The sequence below is a fragment of the Grus americana genome, chromosome 3, assembly GCF_028858705.1.
Source record: "Grus americana isolate bGruAme1 chromosome 3, bGruAme1.mat, whole genome shotgun sequence".
NCBI classification, from domain to species: domain Eukaryota; kingdom Metazoa; phylum Chordata; class Aves; order Gruiformes; family Gruidae; genus Grus; species Grus americana.
In genome coordinates, this window is record NC_072854.1 from 36,510,235 (window position 1) to 36,533,799 (window position 23,565).

The 23,565-nt window shown below is 38.5% G+C and overlaps 1 protein-coding gene across 2 annotated transcripts in view; it reads right to left on the reverse strand.

The window, feature by feature from the left end:
* PHIP (pleckstrin homology domain interacting protein) overlaps window positions 1–23,565 on the reverse strand; it is a 121,552-nt gene that overhangs the window by 97,099 nt on the left and 888 nt on the right. For both annotated transcript variants that reach the window (XM_054819393.1, XM_054819392.1), the window contains exons 3-7: window positions 23,392–23,421; window positions 23,177–23,236; window positions 12,961–13,111; window positions 12,751–12,849; window positions 859–1,019 (exon numbers count right to left, since the gene is read on the reverse strand). In XM_054819393.1, the coding sequence (XP_054675368.1) occupies window positions 859–1,019; window positions 12,751–12,849; window positions 12,961–13,111; window positions 23,177–23,236; window positions 23,392–23,421 (501 nt within the window). The remainder of the gene's footprint in view (window positions 1–858; window positions 1,020–12,750; window positions 12,850–12,960; window positions 13,112–23,176; window positions 23,237–23,391; window positions 23,422–23,565) is intronic.

A 23,565-nucleotide genomic window follows, 5' to 3' on the forward strand; every position in this document is an offset into this window, starting at 1 on the left:
TCAGTTACATCCGGTGTTTGTGGGGAAGGTAATAAACGCACCTGAAGTGTCCCCGACCGGCACAAGGTGTGGATTTACATCTTTGGCTCTACTAAAATTGACTACTTACCAAGACATCCAAAGTACACTGACACCTATCTGGTTTTAGAATTCTCATTCCCTGGGAAACTTGAGATTTCAGTACTCATTTCAGACATCTGCCCAATAATTTTTTTTTTTTTTAACAGCAGCAGCAAAAAGCAAACAGTTAAAAAAACTAAGAACACTGGTACAAAAAAAAAGTTCCTGTGATCTCATACAGACAATTCCTTGTAAACCTACATTTGTAACAACACACATTAATTTTCAGCTTTCTAGTTTCCTTTCATATGCTGTACCAAATCTAAGTGTATCACCAGACTGTTAAACTTAATAGTCATGCTTTAAATTTAACAAAAGTTACAGAAAAAGGTCAAAATAATCTTTAATTACATATTGATTGTCCCCTCTGACTTCCTAATTGAATTCTGTGGTGGTGGTCCATTCTTTTGCTTATGTTTTCACTAGAGAAAACAAGTCCAGAGGAAAGAATCTACATAGGGCAGCTCCTTTCCACTGAAAATAACCTGAGTTTTCTGACTGAACTACACAGATCAGCAATCACCATCACATCTAGACTGAAAATGTGTATGCCAAAACTACTCTAACATGCAAACCAGCCTGGTTATTAAAAAGCATATATGACAGTAACATTAGTAAAGCATTTATCTGCTCTTGATACACACCATCAGTACATTTAGCTTTTGGAAACAATTAAGTGACACACTATCTGTACTTTAAAAAAAAAATTATCTACAAAAATAAAGATTTTGTACTTACAGTAAATATTCGCCTGCCAGTCCGATCAAAAGTTACACAGTATACAGAAGATAAGTGTCCTAAAATTCGTTTGTGCATCTTCATATGTTGATAGACTGCAGTTGGAACAAGGCGTTCAAGTCTGTATTTTCCATTTAGTTTTCTTGAAAACAGGGTATCCACTACCAAATGGGGAAAGAAAAAAGAAGAGACAGCATTTATATTGGGTTCATAAACTAAAATACTTCTCCAGGATGGAAAGTTTATTTCAACGCTGGACCACTTGCCATATGAACAGCTTACTATAGTAATTCTCTCATTTTGCCCTACTTAGAGAAAAATACGTACAAAAGTAGCCGATGATACAGACGTGCAAAAGTACCACCAAACCACAAGACAGAGCATAAAGATGCAATACAGCTTTCAACTTCAAGTGCCCAAACGTATTCATCTCACTTTATACCTACTGTGAGAAATTCAGTAGGACTGAGGCAGCTTCCAGGAGTAAATTACCTCAAATTTAACAAGCATAAGAGCTTCTACAGAGACATTAAATGAAGATCAGCAAACATTCAAATCTTCTCCAAGGCAACCTGTTTTTTGAGGTCCACACAAATGTTTATCCACCACTTGCAAGACAATCTATTCTTTTTTTTTTTTTTTTTTTAAGAATATTGCTACTTGGTACAGCTAAACAAACAAAAAAAAAATACCAAAGAAAAATTTATATACAAATTTACCAAAACCTTACAGAAAATTCTGATTTTGATTAACAGAACCTTGTTCAAAGAGTTTGGGATTTTTTTTCAGGTTTAAAAGCTAAGAAGGTCAAGGAGCAGGAATCTACCCTGTTTTAACAAATCAAGAACTACAGTAAAGAAAATAAAGGTCAATGTTATTAATTTTAAACTGCTACTCATGCAATGACAAAGCAACAGAGTATAATGCTTATATGCATGGATACATTAGTCAAACGGCTGCTCATGTCATCATCAGACCAAAGAATGGCAATGGCGATACATTGTAATAATACAGGTAATATATTCAGATCTCCAGCTTCTGAATATATGAAAAGTAAAAACATAAATGCCCAACAATGTCCACAGCACTACACACACATGAAAAACAAGATCTATCAGTGCCAACAGAGGTAACTGATACTTTCATTGCTACTCTGCTTAGCCATTCTTCATATGTGACCATGGCTACATCTGTACTAGTGAACTGAGCAGGTCCAGGGCAGAGGTCTGGGCACTGACTCACCTTCGCTCCTTAGCATCAACTGTGAAACAGTCACAAACCTCTTGCATTGCTTGGTTTTGGTCCAGATCAACCAGACACTAGTTCATGAGTCAGCACAGGTCAAACTATATTAAATATGCAAACTGGATTGTAGCTACTCTATAAGGAGCAAAAGCACTCAGTGGTATGGACAACCGCCAAGCTCATTGGCCTCAGGCCATAGCAACAGCACTGAAACATTTCAGTTAACTGCCTATGTAGCCCAAGGATTCAAGGAAGTTTTCAAGATGCTTTGTGAAGGAGCAGGATCATTAACTGTGTGTGGAGCGGCACTTTTAGTCAATGTGCCACTATGCCCTAAGTCTCTACTATACCCTCTTCACCCTCTCCTTATACAAGAAAAAGATGCAGCTGCATTTGCTTTATGACAAAGCTCTTCCTTGCCAACAGTCTACTTTAGAACAGCAGGAAACTAAGATTAGTTCAGTCACAAGATAAATCCAGTTTCAGTTTCTGACAAATCATCCTACAGTTAAAAAAAACCCAACCAACCACCAATAAAAAACCATACATGCAAAACACCCCCCCCCAAAAAAAAAAAAAAAACCAACAAACCAAACACACACACAGAGTAAGGAAGGTCTTTGTCACAACAATAAAGTGAGCTTACACAATAATCTTGACTTACTCAGGAGCTACCTTTTGTTGGCTCTTCATGTAAGATGGAGATGGCTGATGGAAATCAGCATCTAACAATGCCTTCCAATTAAACCATAGCTCACAAAAAGGGAAAAAAGCTTAACTAAGAGTTTAATTTGCAAAGATGTTTTGCCCATAAATCGAAACTGTAAGCAGACTCCTTAGGATAAAACCACCAGTGACTTCATGTAATAAGCATGTAATTTTTAACATAGATCTGAATTTATGAAAAACTTTTTAAAGTACCTGAGATAAATTTCAAGTTTGAATTTTGTTTTGTTTTTAAATCACTGGAGAAGATTAACAGAACCTAAGCCAGTATTTCTGATGATATTCTCACCAATGTGAAGTGGTAATCAGCAACTTGCTACTAGTTCACATGTTCCTGGGAAACTCAACAGATGAAATGCCCCTTGATCAGTAACAATCAACCTACTGGAGGAAATAAGAGGCAATGCTGTGATACTGGAAACAATAAATCTGGGATCTATCTCACTCTTTGGCCTTGATCAAAACTTAAAACATACAAAAATCGCAAAACTGGTTAAAAAGAAAATTAAAAGGTGATTTGACATGGGGGAAAAAACACCAGTATTATGAACTTACATTCTATCAGAAGAAAATTTTTTACCAAGATCATGCAATTGTGGGGAGGGAAAGAGGGGGAAGATTAATCTCCTGCAGGTTTGAACACTGTCTATAGACATAAAATTTTTAAAAGACTTCTCAAACTTTTTTTATTGTTGTTTTAAACAAAATTCTCACACATTCACCATTGTTCTTCAATACCACCTTCCATTTAACTACATTTATATTTACTGTCATTGACTTTGCCACATGATCCATCTTGATTTCTTTAACTGACCTATTCCCACCCTTTCTTACAGACACTGATGACTCCAACGTGTCACCTGCACACTCTGCTAGCACAACAGCATTTATTTTTTTCCTCTAGAGTACAGGTAAAAAATAAAAATAGCTGTATCTCAAAAATAAATTCCTGCAGACAAACAATAAAATTGATTTTTCAATTGGTGGAAGCCAAGGTGAGAAAGGCTACCAACTATTAATAATAATGCCTTTGTACTAATTATACGCCTTTGGTTTTATAACAATTGTTATCCATATCTAGCATCAACACTTGTCAGGCCTTATATGGCCTGTAATCTATTTTAGCTTGATTTTAACTGCATTTGGAAAAAATTATTTTAGAAACCCCCGTGACAGTAAGCCTATTATTTTGTTTTAGCCATACTAGCAGTTTTCTGTTGTTGGTTAAATTTTGCTTGGCCTCACACAAATGAGTCAGGATGAACCAAGGTGTTAATCACAGGAAGAGTGATAACGTATAAGCAGTTAAACAGCTGCAGTGGGAGCCACAAACTGTACATAATAAGGGAGGAAAGGAGGATGAGACTTTATCCCAGGAAGGGTTAGAGAGCACAGGTTGAGCCTTATAGCAAGTCAACCAACATGAAGAGAAGTAAGAAGAGTTGGAAGGAAGGAAGAGGAAAACAACAAAACAGAGAGTGCCTGCTCCTTGCTGGAAGAGCACTGTGGATGCTTCACAGAAAAAAACTCCCATCCAACGCCTGGCCAACTAAGGAAATTAAGATTAATTTAGATTTACATCTTGTCACACATAAGATCCTGCTTTTAAAATAAATTAAAAAAATTTAAACAAACCAAAAAATCAGATGTTACTAAGTGGTTGTTGTGCAACATAAGACGACAGTGGCATTTTGGGTTCAAAATCAGGATTCTTCATATTTAGTAATGAAGCTAACTGATCAGTAGAAGCCAATACCTGAGAAAGGCACATATTTCTTTGATGTTTTGATCACATAAAAAACACTTTGCCACAAATTTTATCATTTAACTTGCTATCAATTGTTTACCAATTGGTTCAAAATAAAATGAATTGGTTTCTAGTTTTTAGGTAACTGGGCTCATCTTCACACAACATCACCAGCTTTAAAGACTGAAATGGTCTGCTATCACAGAACCACAGAATGGTTGAGGTGGGAAGGCACCGCTAGAGATCACCTAGTCCAACTGCCCTGCTCAGGCAGGGTCAGCTAGAGCAGGTTGCTAAGGGCTGTGTCCAGTCAAGTTTTGAATATATCCAAGGATGGAGACTTTGCAAGCTCTCTGGGCAGCCCATGTCAGAGCTTTAATCACCCCCAAAAAGTGTTTTCTTATGTTTAAATTGAAGTTCCTCTATTTCAGTTTGTGTCCATGGCCTCTGTCCTGGCAGAAGGTATCAATGAGAAGAGTCTGGCTCCACCTTCATCACACCTTCCTATTCAGGTATTTATACCCATTGATAACAACCCCCCCCATGCTTTCTCTTCTCAAGGCTAAACAATCCCAGCTCTCTTGGCTTCTCATTGTACAACAGATACCTCAATCCCTTCATCATCCTTATGGTCCTTTACTAGACTAGCTCCAGTCTGCGCATCTTTCTTGTTTTAAGGAGTTCAGAGCTGGACCCAGCACTCCAGCTGTGACCCCACCTGTGCTGAGTAGAAGGGAAGAACAACCTCAACCTAATGGCAATGCACTGCCTCCAACAGACCAGGATGCCGCTTGGTTTTTTTTTTTAATGCAAGGGCACATTGTAGACTCAACGTCTGACATGTTCACCATGGACATAGGTGAACACCAGGACATGAACACCAAGACGGTCAGCTCATTTTCTACAAAATGGCTTTCCAGCCAGTCGGTCCCCAGTATCCACTAGCGCATGAGGTTATTCCTCCCCAGAGGCAGGACTCTTTCACTTCTCTTTGTGGAACTTCATTAGATTCCAGATGATCCATTGCTCCTGCCAGGGTCTCCCTGAACAGCAGCACAGACCATTTTATCCACCAATCACTCCTTCTAGTTTTGCACTCTCCACAAAACTTAGTGTTTCATCATTGAAGTTATTAATGAAATGTTGAGCAATACTAGCTCTAGTATCAGCCCCAGGAGTACACCATTAGTGACTGCCCTCCTGCCAGTCACTGGAATCTATTCTGCTGATCACAACTTTTTGTGATTTTCTGCCCATATGTTATCAGTTTGACAGTAAGAACGTTACAGGAACCAGTTTAGAAAGACTTGCTGAAGCAAGGATAAACAACGTTCACTATTGTCCCCTCATTCTCCAAGCCACTCTTCTCATTTAAGAGGCTATCAGGCTAGTGAGGCATGACTTCTCCATAGATCAATGCCAACTACTCTCAACCATGTTCTCGTCCTTAGTACGCTGGCTTCCAGGAATATTTACTTCATCACTTGCCCAAGGACTGAGGCAAGGAGGACCCACCTTTAGTTCCACAGTGTCCTTCTTGCCCTGCTTCAAGACAGGAGTGACATTTTTTCTCTTCCAGTCGTCAGGAAGCTCCCCTGACCACCATGAACATTTCAAAGATAACCAAGAGTAGCCTTGCAATGACATCAGCCAGCATCCTCAGCACCCAGGGGTGCATCCTATCAGGACCCATGGACTTATATATACAGTTTGTTCAAACATTCCCATACCTGATCCTCCTCCACCAATGGAAAGTCCTCCTTGCTCCAGACCTCCCCCCTGCTCTCCAGAGCCTGAAATTTTTGAAGGCTGGCTTTACCAGTAGAGATCCAGGCCAAGAGGGCATTGAATACCTCAGCTTTTCCAGGTCTTTTGTCACCAGGTCCCCTGCCCCATTCAGCAGCAGGCCCTACTGTTCCTTCTACTGCTGATAGACCTATAAAAGCCCCTTTTGTGTTCCTTCATGTCCCTCACCAGATTTAATGCCAGAACTTTGACTTTTGTTACTGAATAGTCACAGAATTGTTGATGTTGGAAGGCACCTCTCAAAATCTTGTAGTCTAATCCTCCTTTGAGAGAACGGTCAAATATAACAAGTTGCTCAAGACCTTTACTAGAGTTTAAGAAAAAAATGAAAAATAAAAATAAAGTGGTGTAGGGTGAGAAACATGGGATTCCTTAGCCAAAGGCTCTAACCTTAAGCTCTGAAGGCAAGAGTTTAAACCTCTTTTTTGTAAGGGCCACTCAGGAACCTAAACAGTTGTCCCAGTTTTTGGCTGGGATAGAGTTAATTTTCACAAGAAGCTGGAAGGGGGCACAGCCAGGAAAGCTGACCCAAACTAGCCAAAGGGATATTCCATACCATATGACATCATGCTCAGTATATAAAGAAGGCTGGCCAAGGAGGAGTTGCTACTGGAGGATATACTGGGCATCGTTTTTCGGGGTGGCAAGCAAAATGCATTGTGTATCACCCACATTGTATATTCTTTTAAAAGTATTATTGCTGTTATTTTCCTCTTCCTTTGGTGTCCTAGTAAACTGTCCTTACCCCAACCCATGAGTTTTACCTTTTTCTTCTGATTCTCCTCCCCATCCCACTGGGCATTGGAGTGAAGGAGCAAGGGGGCAGCAAGGAGTGAGTGAGCAGCCGTGTGGTGCTCAGCTGTCAGCTGGAGCTAAACCACAACCGTGAATGGAGAGTTGGGCTCTTAAAACAACTTAGTAAAATGGAACTTTGTTTTTTAAAATCTCACTTCTATGGTTAAAATTCATTGCTGCCAACAACCTTAATCTGAAAACCACACATCTCAGAGTCAAAATCACCTTATTTGTTTGGTTTCCCTCAGAACAATTTAAAAATCAAACATAAAGCTGATGAAGGTAAAGTGGTGCGAGTTTTCAGCTGAACTTATGAAAGAGCATATATTTTCTCCCAGTCAACAGGCATGCAACAGGCACCAACTGAATGCCTTCAAAGTTTTAGAATGTGTCTAACTTACTCCCTGCCCAAAATAGAATAAGCAGCTCAGGGAAAAACAGCAATCTGTAAAAGAAGAAAAATTTGGGGGTCTGAAAGATACAGCAGTATTAGCTATACTGATTTCCCCCCCCAGCTTTCTTATTTCAGTTTTATTAAAGTGAGCAATTCCATTGCCTTAATTAGATGGTCTTAGCCTGGAATGTGAAATACGTCTTAAAGACGGGGGACAGTAATCTGCCTTGTCCACTAGTCAGTGATATATCCAATTTAATTTTCTACCAAGTATAAGTTGCATTTTAAAAAAGCACACACAAAAAAATCATTATGGTTTATCTTTCATTTTCTTCCTTTCTGGAGTTGCATTTAACTAATGAAAATTATATTCTGAAGAACAGAAACCACCTTCATTCCCCTTCCATTCACACAAAAATAGAACCAGATTTGGAAGAAACCTGGAAGGATATCTGAAGAATATACTTCACTTACAACTCTTACCCATATTCAACCAAGTTTCATAACTTGAGAGGCCAGACACGCCTCTAATGAATACCAAGGCATTCAGAGTTGTTAAAAATAAAGACACTGCTAGACTCCTCCTTTCACTCTCCAAGCTAGTAAGACTAAATGCATCAAGAACTCAAATTTTGGGTTGTTGGGTCGCCCCCTCCCACTCTGTAAAGATGTCCAAGATAAAAAAAAAAAAAAAAAAAGTCAGCTTGAACTGACTTCTGCCTTCCTTTGTATTATTTTTCTATTCAACTTCTAAACTCTATACAGTACTCCAAGACTCCTGGCTTACAGATGATTGTCAACCAAGTAAAGTGGTTAAGCTAGCAATTTCATCAAGCCAGAGCTTGTCTCTGGGCATTTCATGAAGGTGAAAGTATACTGACTCCTCACTGGAGCATTTCTGAAAATATAAAAAAATCTATATAAATCTAAAACTTTACATATAATATGAATTTGCTTAATGAAAGTAACTGCCAACCCTTATTACTTCAGAGAGGTGAGAAAGCTATACAGACTCAGGCATTTCCAAACTGTTCCCTGACTTCAATGTAATCCCACTTGCTTTCACTATATATTTATTCAGTTTGTATTTTCTCAAAGTACCATAAAACTTCTATAGCTCATTTCTTCCTGCAAAACAAAAAGTCATTTACTTTAGTATAATTCACTTCAGACTTGAATAAGTATGTGTAAGAAGATGTTACTTTTACACAGATCCTTTAACACAAGGTGGTCTTAATTTTTTTACTGTAACAGAATAATATAGTTACACGAAGTACTCTTAGGTTAGCTTTTCGGCCTAAAACCAGACATCTACACCACTTTCACAACCTCACATTCTCTTTACGGCCAAAACCACAGCATCATTTAATAAAGAAACTGTGAAAAAGTGCAAAATGCCTCAGAATTTTTCTTGCACTGGACTATTCAGCAAGACCACAAAATACTGTTCTTGAAAGGCAGATACATTCACTGGTCAGGAAAAACATTCTTTGTTGTCTGGGGTGAGTAGCCAGTCTCATTCAGGTCTTCACACCTGAGTGACCAGCTTCCCCAAGAGCTTTGAGCTCAAAGCTCTCAAAGCTTATGCTTTGCTTCTGTGCTTTTTCAACAGTTCCTGAAAATTACTGGAAAAAAAAAACAGTTCTTTTCCTGTTTCTGCATCCAAGACGACGGGACCTTTGACATACCTCTTTTTGTTTTTAATTAAGTACTTCAGCAACTTTTTGTAAGATATGTTGCACAAGTGATAGCAACCAGACAAAAATTATGCCACAGTCAAGTTTTGTTTCTCTTTATTATGTTCTACAGATATTCTGTAGTTTTCTGGAGAAATGCATATTTGTACAGATGTATTTTAATTGCATGTTGTCCTGGTTTCAGCTGAGAGGGTTAATTTTCTTCATAGTAACTAGTATGGGGCTATGTTTTAGATTTGTGCTGGAAACAGTGTTGATAATATAGAGATGTTTTTGTTATATAGACATGGTTTTGTTGTTGTTGAGCAGTGCGTACACAGAGTGAAGGCCTTTTCTGCTTCTTGCACTGCCCTGCCAGCAGGATGGCTGGAGGTGCACAAGAAGTTGGGAGGGGACACAGACAGGACAGCTGACCCCAACTGACCAAAGGGATATCCCATACCATATGGCATCATGCTCAGTTTATAAGGAGGCCTGGAGAAGAGGAAGAGGAGGGGCGACAGCATTCGGAGTGATGATGTTTGTCTATCCAAGTAACCATTAGGCATGATGGAGCCCTGCTTTCCTGGAGATGGCTGAACACCTGCCTGCCCATGGGAAGTGGGGAACAAATTCCTTGTCTTGCTTTGCTTGTGCATGCGGCTTTTGCTTTACCTATTAAACTGTCTTTATCTCAGCCCAGAAGTTTTCTCACTTTCACTCTTCCAATTCTGTCCCCCATCCCAATGGGGTGGGAGTGAGCAAGTGGCTGTGTGGTGCTCAGCTGCTGGCTTGGGTTAAAACCACGACACACGTAAACCAGCTAACTACAAGGCAGGTGGCACAATGTACACAAAAATTTAATTCTAAAGAATATCCCATCAGCATCATAATTCCATTGGTTCATCAGGCTAGGAAACAAATTAATATTTCTGTATGTTCAGTGAAATTAAGTTAAGTTTTCCTTCACAATATCGAAAGACTTCCGTATCTTTTCTGTTCCCCAAGCACCAGTGTGTTCTCCACCTGAAATACAGTCTGAAGAACAGGTTCCCATTTTTTTGTTGTTTGGGCAAATGCATAAAATACAGCCTTCCCAGTGGAAAAACAGAAGTTATTTAAAGAAACAGAAGTTATTTAAGAACAAAATTTTCTAGTTCAATTTATAAAAGAAGTGTCATTCCACCTCATGATTTCATTGAGAAGATCAAACCAGAACAGGATAAATCAAAACCAAATGCTTTAACACACAGCTCTGAACCAGACATCCAAAAAATTCAAATACACTTCACAATTGAAAACGTTCAGTTACCAGCACTTATCGCAATGTTTGGAAAAGGAAATTATTGGTCAGGAAAAAAAGTGGTATGTTGAAATAACTGTAATTTTGCAAATATTCAGTGCTCTGCAAAAGGTTCAATAAAAATAACATTTATTTAGAAAGCCTCACTTGTTCTTCCCTGAAAGAATCTGAAAGTTGTTTTGGTTTGGGGTTTTGTTTTTGTTTTTTTTTTTAACATTTAATTCCACTACCACGGCAACTCTACAACTTTCTTTGAACTCCAGCTGCCATGGATTTCATACAACAGTCTTTCTCCCTTTAATAAGTATACACCATGGAGCAAGCTACAGTACAATGCAAAACAGTCCTCTTCCACTCTGATTTCTCCAACATGTTTTAAAACAACGTATTCCCAAGTAAAGGAAAAGGTAAGGCAACCACTAGAGAAATCTGAGCTACTAGAAAGCTCAGTCCTCCAGTCACCTTGCAGAACTAGCTGCTAATCTAGCCCAAGATTTTCAAAGTATAGAATCTTCAAGCCAATGCACAGCCACTCAAGAGGGAAATTATTCTACTCAGCAACACGCATTTTCTCCCCCACATCTATAGCACAACATGGAAAAATTTCTCTACATAAATACCAAAATAAGAGCTCTAAACAAAACCACATCGAATGGATGCAGGTGCTATGTGAGGATTTAACCTCTGACCAATACACATACTAGCTGAAGAGGCTCTGAAAAATTAGCTCTAAACACCCAGAAAAACAATGTTTTCTTCCTATATTCCAAGCATCTACAGAAATACCATGGAAAGCATGCAACTTGTACTTTAGAAAGGAAGAGCTACTAGGACATCAAATACTCTGCCATCTGACCAAGTCAAAATTGACTGTGCTCAACCTAAGAGCTTCTTAGCTGTAGCATGCTTCTGCTTCAGCTGTTAAAAGAGAACTACAATTCTCTGGGTAAAGTGTAACGGTATGCATTTTGAAATTTGATTTTGAGTTTCTTCAACATTAGAAATAATATAAATAGCCGAAATTAAGCACTCTCAATTGTTTCTGTATTTTATCTATACAGGCTATCAATAGCCTCCAAAAGGAGTTTAGAGACTGCAAAATTGTAATGACAAGTTACCATATTAAAAATGCCTCTGTTCCAAAAAGCACCTGGCTATGTATTTTACATTGTTACTCATTAGTTCCCACAATATATCTTCAGTCTTCTCTTTTTTGCCAAGACAGAAACCTTTGTCTTTACAGCAGCTGCACCTGACCAGGAACCAATCAATTGGATATTCCCTGCCCACTCTCATCCAACACTGCACATCTATCTGCAACTACTGTTTTGGTAGAAATCACCACTGTTTTGGTATAATACACACTGACAATTTTGTCTTAACTGTTCCCCCTTCCCTGGACATCAGCAGGGAAAGACAAACAGACACAAGTGATTTTACACATTTTCCTATCCATGACAAAAGAAAAAGGATGCTCCTTAAAGTCTCTCCTAAAATATCACATATCCTGATTCTTCTCGCAATTAAAAAAAATATCTATCTTCTTGTTAAAAGGTTGAAAGTTAATGAACATGTTTTAGTGACCATATGAGAGCTTAAAATAACATCTAAAAAAGAAAAAAAAAGAAAAAGAATACCCCTGACCTCCAGCTTCTCAGTTTTTCAACAGTATAGACAGCATATGCACACTTCACGATACAGCACAGCAAACTAAAACACAGCTACTTCTGTAACTTCAATAACTTCTACAAGACACTCAAAGCTTTCCAAAGCAAGCTATTACCAGTCCACGTGACTTATTTGCCCCAACAATGGGTGCAGGCCATACTGTCCTGATTTTAAGTTGTTATATAGTACTAATTATTTATCTACTCACAGCTTTATTATATCTTTAAGAATAAGAGTTTTATTTGTATGTATTCACTGTTGAAATATATTTTATTCCATTTCATACTTCAAAGACAGAATTAGCTTCCAAGCAGAACTAGTGTATGAATTTACAATACCTATTTCTTCCCCATATACAAACTGGTAAGTATGGCAACACAGCATCTTAATAAAAACAATACTAAAGGTAAGGTATATGACACAAACAAGGACAAATACAAATAGAACTACTACTAAGCTCTCATTATCACAATAATCAATCACCCTGAGAGTTAGGTATTGCAATGGCAATGCCAAAATAAAATTGACTTACCTATACTAGGTGGACTGCCATAATTTACAGGGGACTCTGGAGGCCTCCCACAATGTAGTGCAGCAAGAGCAGATCCCTTCCACACAACATGTTTGCAACCTGTTTTAAAAGAATTACACAAAAATTGTAGGCAAGTGTTTTTTTCATGTGAAAACACAGAAAAGGCATGAAATACCAAGAACTCTCAAAATGCCCATAAAATTTTCATACTTTTGTTTGTACGAAGCAAAGACTGTCTGCCAGCTCCTAATAATGTCTGCACTCCAGGGACACTTTGGGGAATTTCTTGCTCTAGAAGCGGTCCAAGTCGATGGCATATTTGAAGCAAGTGATCAGGTGCCAAGTGTCTGTAATATTTCACCTATTACATGAAAGAGCAAATAAAACATTTAATAAAGAACATAATATTTTTGAAGAATTACTGGTTTAATTTTTTTCCCCAGATTGTTATACAAATTCATACAAAAATTATAGTATATTATGGATAAAAACAAATAACAACCTTTAAGTACAATAATTCATCCCAGCTGGTCCTAATTAAATCTTCTATTCAGCACATGCCACTTTGTACAGAGAACCATTGGTATTTACTGCTTTCTGACTTTAAGGCACAGTTGGTCATAGACTAATAAACTCCTTTATAATCACAGTGAAAAATGTGAAGTATCTATTCAAGATTATATTTAAATAGTGGTCTGGTCAGTTTAAGTTACTGCAGGATAAAGATGCAACAGCAACATTTACAGAATTTTTGGAAGATTCACATACATCAAATAAATAACATAGCTTTGTAGAAGACAATGCAAAAACATTCTGCCTCAACTCACCACCACTTGAGTGTAACAATGTTGAACCAGTATTAATGACTGCCCAGACAAAACCAGTTCATTCTTTTGAACTACTATAATTCTAGATCAGAATACCATGTTATGTAACAAGAAAAAAATCTTTGAAATGTATGTGACAACAGTAAAATCCTATTAACATAAAGCTTTTGGTTAAGAAATAGAACTTTTAAAACACATAAGCTATTGTCAGCTTAGACTATAACAAAGAAAATTTAAAATAATAGAACTAAAAGGGAGAATAGAAACTCCGTTTTCTTCAGTTCTCGTATAGGATTTGGTGTGTAGTAGTTTTATCCTTCATATAGCCTAAAATATGTCCTCACAGTTTTACTTTGCGGAAGAAAAAAAAAAAAGTACTGCAGTAAAAGCTTGTGGTGTTTTGTTATTCTGCAACTAAAGAAGACCGTGACTGACATTTTAGGCAGACCGATACTTCTGTATTACATCCAATTAACAGGACTATCCTCATTCTTTATCAAATGTGCTCCTATCTTGCTGACACACTGTAATCGCTTCATATATTCTAGCAGTTTGTTAACATAAAGAGTGCTGATGTCTGAAATGGAGGTTCTGGAAAAGCCTTGCTTACACCAGTAATTCTCACCACCACCAAGGCAACCTTCTAGAGAAGGAGGAAAAGTTTTCTCTTTTGCTCCTGTCATGGTTTAACCCCAGTCAGCAGCTCAGCCCCATGCAGCCACTCACTCCCTCCCAGTGGGACAGGGGAGAAAATCAGAAGGGTAAAAGAGCAGAAACTTGTGAGTTGAGATAAAGACAGTTTAATAGGTAAAGCAAAAGCCACACCGCAAGAAAAACAAAATAAGGAACTCATTCACTACTTCCCATCAGCAGGCAAATGTTTAGCCATTTCCAGGAAAGCAGAGCTTTCCTTCTGTGAATTGTATTACATTTGTAGAAGGCCTTGCAAGCTGCCTGAATTTGACTGCCTGAATTTTGACTTCCAAAATTCACGAGTTAAAAAAAGAAAAGCTTTTCTTAAAAAAAAAAAAGTGTAATTTTTTTTATATATAAAGCTAACAGTTGATTGCACAGATCAGTTCATTCAAAGTACTAAGTTTAATGCCATCAGACAGGCACTCTCTTAGAAGAGTAGCAAAAAATAATCCACTGAATTCAGAACTTGCTATTCTGATTCATTTTTCTTATCGGTAACATGCAAATAAAACTTGCTTTTTTTTCCACTTAATGAAGGAATCACATTCAAAATACATGCTTGAGAGCCCTAAAATATCAGAATAGCCATAAGTAGAGACAAAGCCATGTACATCAACAGCCCTAATACATTTCCTTAGCTTTTGTTCTCCTTTGCTCCTATCAAAAGGATAGCAAAACCTTAACAAATACTTAACAAATATTTAACAAATATAATTCTATCTGAAACTAGACTTCACGTCTGCAGAATCTGAACTTCTCTCAAAGATTAATAATTAGTGATTTTTTTGTTTAACCACAAATATTAGAACTACGTAATACAGTTGTCATTTTATCCTGCTCAAGACCCTTCAGTTTTACACATGCTCACAAATGCACAAAATCTAAAGTAAATTAAGCAAATTGGCTCTGACACATTCCAAAACTACAGCTAGCTGACATCTTGAGTCATGCTTCTCATGATTTGTCATAAGCCATGTGTTCACTTTTTTATTTTAGCAGAAACTACGTAGTCTCAATTTGTTGTGCAGTTTTTAAAGCAAATATTTTGAAAAGGGGGGATCTATTTGTATTAATCTTGATCATACCTATTAAAGATCTTAATATGTAACTTACACCCACACTATAGTCTCTCCTCATTTAAATCCATTTGTGTGAAAACAGCTATTTATGCCATGTTACACAGTAGTTTTGTGGTGCTTCTGCACAGCATTTGTCCGATTAATCATTGTTCATTGCCAAACAGCATTTGCAACCAGCTCATTAACAAACTGATTCAACAATATTAAGTGAGCTGTATGCTTAAAAAAAAAAAGTGACACTGGCCATCCAAACACTTGTGAGTTCCAGAAAGTTTATAAAACTGTTTCATGAAACATACACAGTCAACATTTGGCTCTCATTTTCCTATGTAAAACTAAAGCACACACAAGAAACTTTCAAAAATAAAGAAGTAAGCTTCATTTCAGTGTAAAATCTTCTAGGGAAAAACCCTCTTATTTCATTATAGGTTTTATTTGGACTTCTTTCCCCTTTTCTCCTTCTATAAAGGAGGAAATGGTGGAACTTAAATAAATTATTAAAAATAGGCTACTAAGTAAGTTTCTTCCAGATGAAGTACTTTCTTCTCCATCAGAAAAAAAAAAAAATAAAATCTTATTTTAACAATATTAATAGAATACTTCAGCTAAAAGGGACCTACAATGATCATCTAGTCCACCTGCCTGACCACTTCAGGGCTACCCAGAAGTTAAAGCATGTTATTAAGGGCATTGCCCAAATGCCTCAAACACTGACAGGCTTGGGGCATCAACCACCTCTCTAGGAAGCCTGGTCCAGTGCCAATTTGTATGCGTGACTATTAGCATTACAGCAGAAGTCACAAATGAAAAAAGTTTGTAACAGAAATTCACCTTAGTCCTGATTCCTCCTTTTTGAAAAAAAAGGGGGGCGGGGGGGGGGAACAAACCACCACCCCACACGGGGGGGGGGGGGGGGGAAGAGAACCACAATGTGGCAGCAACAAATCCAGAAAGTACAAGGTAAAGATTTTTATTTGATACATTAAATGACAAAGAGTGGCTTGAAAGCTAAAATTATTTGGATTGTTCTAAGGTGCAGCCTACCAAGAGACAATTCTTGCACTGACAAACTGTAAAAAGAAGCTAGAACCAATGTAAAATATACCTACCACTCTGTGTCCTCCTCTTAAATAATAACAAAAAAAGCCTGTCAAGAGTACTTTCAAATCAGATTTAAGTGACGACAAAAAAAAAAAAAAAAAGAGAAATAAAATTCTTTTTTAAAAGGACACTTTAAAAGCTTTGTCAAACAGAAAAGCTCATGACAACTCAATAGAATGACAGAAATTTGTCTTGATATCAATCTCTGACTCCAGGACAAGAAAATAAAAGCGAAAGGAAAGAAATAACAGATGTACAAGTATTTAAAATTCATACAGCTCTAAATGAAAAGTGAAAACTGGACTCTGCAAACAGGAATTCTAAAATTTTATGCCAAAACTTTGATGTCAAACAGAATATAAACAGCAGAGATTTCTTCCCTGCCAGTCCCACCCCTAACTGAAATTGTAGCTGGTTTCTTTCCTCCTCCTATTAGGCTTTCTGCAACATCTAATTCTGCTCTTTTCTTCCAACAGAACATAAGCTTTTATAAGTATTATAATGAACTCTTTTTGTTCGACTAGACTTTGCACATAAGACAAGCTACTAACATTTCTTAAACGTTACTGTAATAAAAAATCAGAACTCCGTTACTAAGTACAAGATTTTCAGATCTTAAGCACAAGTAATATTTTCTAGAATATAAGCAGCAACATTACCCTCAACTTCACCCTTTACCTACGCCCAACTTTACCTATTCCAAACAAACAGCATGGAAATACACAAAATGCAGTTACACGGCTATTTGGACTAACATTCAAACCTTTACTACCTCTGAAATGGACCTAAGTGTTTGTATTTTCATTCTGCATGACTCTGCAGAATAGTTCAGCATCAGAATCACAATGAATGCATCAACAGAAGCATGATTTGACCTGCCAGTGTTTTCGACATCAAGCAAAATATGACCCTATTCTGGATTCTGCTCCAAGCACTATACTGAGGTGTTCTCCAAAGTATTGTTGGATTTTTCTCCCTCTCCATGCTAACATTTAACATGCTTAACTACAAGTTTGACTGTAAGTATCTTTCAGAAAAACACATCTGCACACAAGGACATTTGAGAACAAAGTCTAAGTCAGTCAGCTATCTGTATTTCAAGATGTGAGAGCTCAATCTTACTAATACCAGCAGCTCTCCCAGCTTTAACTATTCTGCTATGTAACACATCACCCAAAACAAGCTCCAAATTGAATTACAGTAATTGTTGTACCGTATCAGACCATCAATCTAATTGAGTACCCTGTACCATCAGCCACTGCCTTATCACTTCAAAGAAAAGTAATTACACTTTATTGCAATTTCTAATTTTAAAGCTTTTTTTTTGGCAGGGGGGGTAGGTCAGGGGATGACAGACAACTGGGAGGGTAGAATTGGAGAATTAACTGGTTTTTGCTGAAGCATGTTTACTTCTTGTGCACCTTCTAACTGTGCTTGAGTTAGAACTATACAGATACTTAGCCACTATTTCCTATAGGAATGCCTATTATTTTAATAAAGATTACTTTTTCTCTAATGAAATAGACCTATATGAAACCAGCCATCCCAAAAAATACTAGTTTTTCAACTATTTAATGCTTTTAATAGGTGTGAGGCCAGAGCACACAAAAACCTCAAACCTTAGTATAAACAAGACTCTGCTGCAAACTTGCTACTTACCACACAAAAAGGTATGAACAGTTTCAGCCTTACCGGCTATGACATTCAACTGTATCTATTGTTAGATTACCTGTACCTATTTGCCTATCTTAAAACTCATTCCTAATATTTTGTGGGTTGTTTTTTTTTTTTTTAACTAAAAGGTACACCGTAGAAACTTGATATTCCTCTTTAGCCCATCTCTCATCAGTGTTTCTTAGTCTGAGTTTGAAATAACTAGCACAAAACATTTGACTTTGCACAATGAACGAGATCCTCCTCATTAAAATAGATGGTAGAGAGGCTCTAACATCACCTAAATTCCCAGCCATGGGAATAATCTGTAGAACAGAAATGCTTGTCTTTTAGAACTAAAAAGAAATAATTTAAGTCGATGTATGTCCAACAGAAGCAGTGATAATGAGACCAAAAACGTTGCTAAGGCTCATAATCATTTCACAGGTTTCCTCATCTTCAGTGCCAAGTCTTTCAGATCACCTTCCAAAACACTGCATACTTTCCCCAAAACACTGCTAATAACAAAAACTAGATGATGATGCACCTCTCTGATTCAATGCAAGTTTTATTTTTGCTCCCTATTTCTTTGAATACCTTTACAGCATAATATTTCCTGAAGAAGCAAACCACTTATTGTTTGTTTACTTATTAAGAAACAGAATTATTACACAGTAACCACAATGCTGCCTAAAAGACTTTACTATGTTAGGTATTATATGAACAATGAAATACAATGTCAATGTACTTGGTGTCCCAGTCCCAGAGATACTCTTTGTAACTTCACGTGCCTTTGCATAACCAAAAAGAACAGTGGGATGGCCTGAAAATAGTTTTGTCATTTTCACTTTAAATCACATTTAATAGTTGTGGGCAGTGGCAGGAGAAGAGGAAGGGACAGACGTTAGGAACTGTTTATTACTATTTTGCTGAGAATAATAAGGCATACTGCCTACTAAATCCATGATACCGTCTTCCTATTTGGTATTAATTCCCTGCCTTCTCCCTCCTCATCCACCACCAACATGAATAAAGTTCTAATTCAGAGAAAGTGACAGTTACATGAATACTTTAGATAAGAAAATCCACACAACGGTTCTGATCATATACACTATGATGCTTGTATCCTAGAAGACTTAAAAAACAAAAACAAACGAAAAACCAACAAAAACCAACACTCAAATCCCACCCCCTCACAAACAAACAACAAAAGCCCAACCATTCTCTACAGTAGCTCTAACTTGTTGCAGTGAATTTTAACAGTTGGCTTCATCCAGTTGAAGCCCAGTTTGCTCCCAAAAGGAGCAACCCCAACACGTTCCCCAAGCCCTCCACACACGCTCCTATCCTCTCCCTCATGGTAGTGGTAGGACCCATGTGGCTGAACACAAAAGGAGAACTGAACTGTCATGAAAATTATTTTTGTACCGTTCGTTTTTTCAAATGGTTCATCTCCCTTATCTGACTGACTGCATATTTGGATGAGCTCTCGTGCCTACACAAAGGATGCAGCAGAAATGCAAAGCTTTCATCCACGGCATACAATTACAGCAGCTACACCCATAGTGAAATTGCAACATGAAAAAAACCAATTACCCTGGAGTCAAATGATGCACTGTAGTTTGTTCATGTGTCAAGGCCCTAACAAAAGTGTTTTAAAGCCTAACTACATAACACTTAAACAATATCTTTAACCACAATCTATAAACAATTCACAAGGCTGCCTTGCTCTGCTAAATTGAGCTCTTAACTCTTACAAGTCCTCAATTTCTGTCCCCCATCATGAGAGATCCTCTTTCAAAAAGAAGTGAAAAATAGCTGGCTTACCATCAGTAAATTTTCACAACTAATGCAAGACAATACAAAGCATCCTGAGATCTGTTACTGAAGAGTCCCACCATCCTTGGTACACCTAGGTCAGAAGCGGCCTACCAGGGACTCGACACTCAGGAAGTCTTTGGTTACAGTACAAATAGAAATCTTAATACTGATGATATAAAAATGAGACTGGCACTCTGAAGTAAGAGACTACACACTCAAACCAAGATTCAAGTGGTTTATACCACAAATGGTGACTGTAGAAAAATGAAATACAGAAATATTAGAATTCAAGAAAAATCCCTTAATAATATAAAACATAGTAAAGTGGCATTTCTGAACTCGTGTATTTTCCTGTAGCATTACAGGCTTGCACAGCATGGTGTTAGCTTATACGAAAATGAAACATTTACTTTCACTGACCAAATAGAAAAATGAAAGTAATTTACAAGATGAAAATTGCATCGATTCAACATTATTTGCACAAATTAAGTTACAGAAATAAAATACCTAAGGCTATAAATTTAAGTCTAGTAACAGAAAAGTTAACTCTAATACGAATTCCTAAATAAATGTTTTGAAAATGAGGATAAAACCAGGAACATCATCATCTCTTGAAAAGATATCCACTTAACAGATATATAATAAAAGGCATTATTTTGCAAACAACAAAATATAAGCCTGGGATTAAATTCCATCCCCTGTTATACAGAGCCTTTATTCCCTTCTACAGTAAAAGCCACACATCTAACACTACATCTACTGGTATTTTTATTTTTTATCTTTTCTCCCTTCAGCCCCTTCTATGAAGTTTAATGAAAGCTCAAGGCATTCAAGTCTGAGAAGTGGTACCAAAACATGACAAAACATGCCTTCTTCAGAAAGAAGTCAGCATCTTAAAGCTGGAAATTTTTTTTAAATGAAAAAAAATGAAGAAACAGAAGGTTAGCTCATCATCAGCCTCTAACTTAAAGGCTAAAGATTTCTTGGTTTGAGATGAATTTTTGTTTAATGAAACAAGACATCGTGAAAAACACTTCTTTTGCATGAAATGTAACCGTCAGGCTGGAAATACACTTCCACACCAGCTTCCACAAGCCTAATATGGCAAGTAATACAAAGTTCACACATCTTTGACAACTGAAGCAAGAGAAGGCAGACAGGATGGAGAGAAGCATCAAGAACAAAGTAACCAATTTCTTTCCCCCCCTTCTTCCAACATCTTGGTAGGGACAAGGTGGAAAAGGGCGTACAAACGTTTATCAAGAAGTCTAAGAAAACTTTGTTAGGAACAGAGGAAGGACCTAGTCAGCATCACATCTCCAAATATACGTACCCAGGATCAAGTCCAAATTTTGAGGAAGAACATCTTACATCATTACATACCTATTCTGACTAAATTAATATTTACCTGCATTCCAAGAAACATTTACCTGCATTCTTGGAAAGAAGGATCTGAATGAACTTATTTCTCATCGAGTCTTCTTCTTCCAACCTTTAAAATGTCTCTTTCCTCACTTTTTCTTTCCTCACATCCTTTTATATTCTGACTACATAGAAGAAACCCAAATCCATTCTACATTAAGACCACACCTCCAATTCTTTGTAATTTATAAGATAAAAGAGAAAGATTCATGGTAAGTTTTACCAAGCAACTTCCAACCATTGTTTGAAATGCATAATATGGTCTTATGGTCTTACAAATAAATAAGAACAGCATAATAAATTATGCAAAAGTATCAGCACTTTGAAATTCCCAGTTGAATTTCTATATGATCTTTGATTTCAGGAAAATTGAAAAGTATTGATACGTACAAATATGTTTTCAACAAGTCAACTGCTATCAATTCTTCCACACCACATGCATTAAAAATGCCTGGGCCAAGCCACCTCTTGCTCCAGAGAAAACCAGTGCAGTAAGCAAGGCTGTTCCAACTACAATAAATACCTACGATTCATACTGTAACATTTGCAACATAACTAAAATAACATATATGCCGACAGTTTTTATCAGACACATTACAGGTGGGAACTGTTCTGTCTTTTTTTGTGTGAGCTCAAAAGTCTTCTACATATCAAAGTCTCAGAAGTACTGGAGTTCAGAACTACTATAACCAACCAGAAAGCCTGAAGGGAAATCTTGCTTTGATGAACATTACAAGCAGGGCTCAGTCTTCCTCTGAAATCCCATTCAGAAATTCAGAGACTAAATTATACAACAGTGCACCTGTAATGAAAACAATACTAGCAACAAGTTGCTAACAGACACAATTCAGACATCTTAATTGCTGTTTTCCCAACTACTATAGTTCACAACATATTAGAAAAAAAATATCCAGGCACCTCTCTGTTAGCAAGAACTACACCACTCCAAGTAATACTTTTTTTTTTTAATCACTGATCTACACCCGATACGAAAAGCATACACTGGAAGATTAGAAAAGGGGAAAAAAAAGGACAAAACAAAAATACCACATAAGTCAAATGTGTGACATGAACCTGGCGTGTCCTGTTATTCCTACACACCAGATACACTGTATATAAATAAACGCAAAGCCATACGATGCACCTAACCAGCATACGCGGGCACACATCTAACTAGAAAGGACAACTCAAACCGACCCACCCCCGATGTAGATCCCGACCCAAATTAACGGAACAGCGATGATAAAACCGCATCAGCACAGCAACCTGGGACCCGATCTCCCGCTGCCTCGCGGCCGGTCCGGCGGAGGGAGCCGCCGGGGGCCCGTGCGCCGCTGTGCCATTGTGTGTGCGCGCGGGCGGCGCGGCTGAGAGCGCCCCCGCCCGCTGGCGGCCCGGCCGGCTCCGGCAGCCGCCTGCTGCTGCCTGCCTGCCTGCCTGCCCGCCCGCCCGCCCGCGCTGGCCCCGCCCCGCGCTGCTCCCGCCTGCCCGCACCACGTCCATGACGTACCTCTATTTCCAGCCCGGCGAGGCCGGGGCTCTCGCATTAGGGCGCTTGTTGTTATTTACCCCGCGCCGCCGGCCCCGCTCGGGCGGCCCCGCTCTAGCGCCCCGCGTCTCCCCTCGGGGCCGAGAGGGTGAGAAGGAGGGGGCCGAGGCGTTTTAAAAAAAAAAAAAAAAAATTTCTCCAAAGTTTTTTTTTTTTTAAAAGGGTTTTTTTTTTGCGGGAAATTCAATTTTTTTATTGGGCTGCTCAGGGAGAGTGAGGGGAAAAAAAAAAAAAACTTTGCCCGCCGCACCGCGGTCGGCCCCGGCCGCTCCTCTTACCAGGTTCTCGTAGCTCCGAGGATGCTCCTTGCCCGTCCAGTCCGTACGCTTGGGCAGCAGCTAGGGGAGGGAAGAGAGGACACCCCGTGAGCGTCCCCCTCCCCTGAGAATCCCCCCAGCAGTGCCCGGGATGGGGCGGGGGAAGCGGGAGAGAGCGAGGGAAGGGGGAGGGAGGCTGCAGGCGGGGCGAGCGCCGGGTGCGCGGCGCCGCTTACCTCTTTCTCCGCCACTTCTCGGATCAGGACCTGCGGCAACAACAAAAGGGGGGGTATAAGAAAAGAGGGCCGGTTTTCAAAAGAGAAAAAAGGGAGAAAGAGGACGAGGCTGCGAGCGCGCCGTCCGATCCGCCGCCCTGCCCGGCCGCCCCCTCCCCGCCAGGCCCGGCGGCG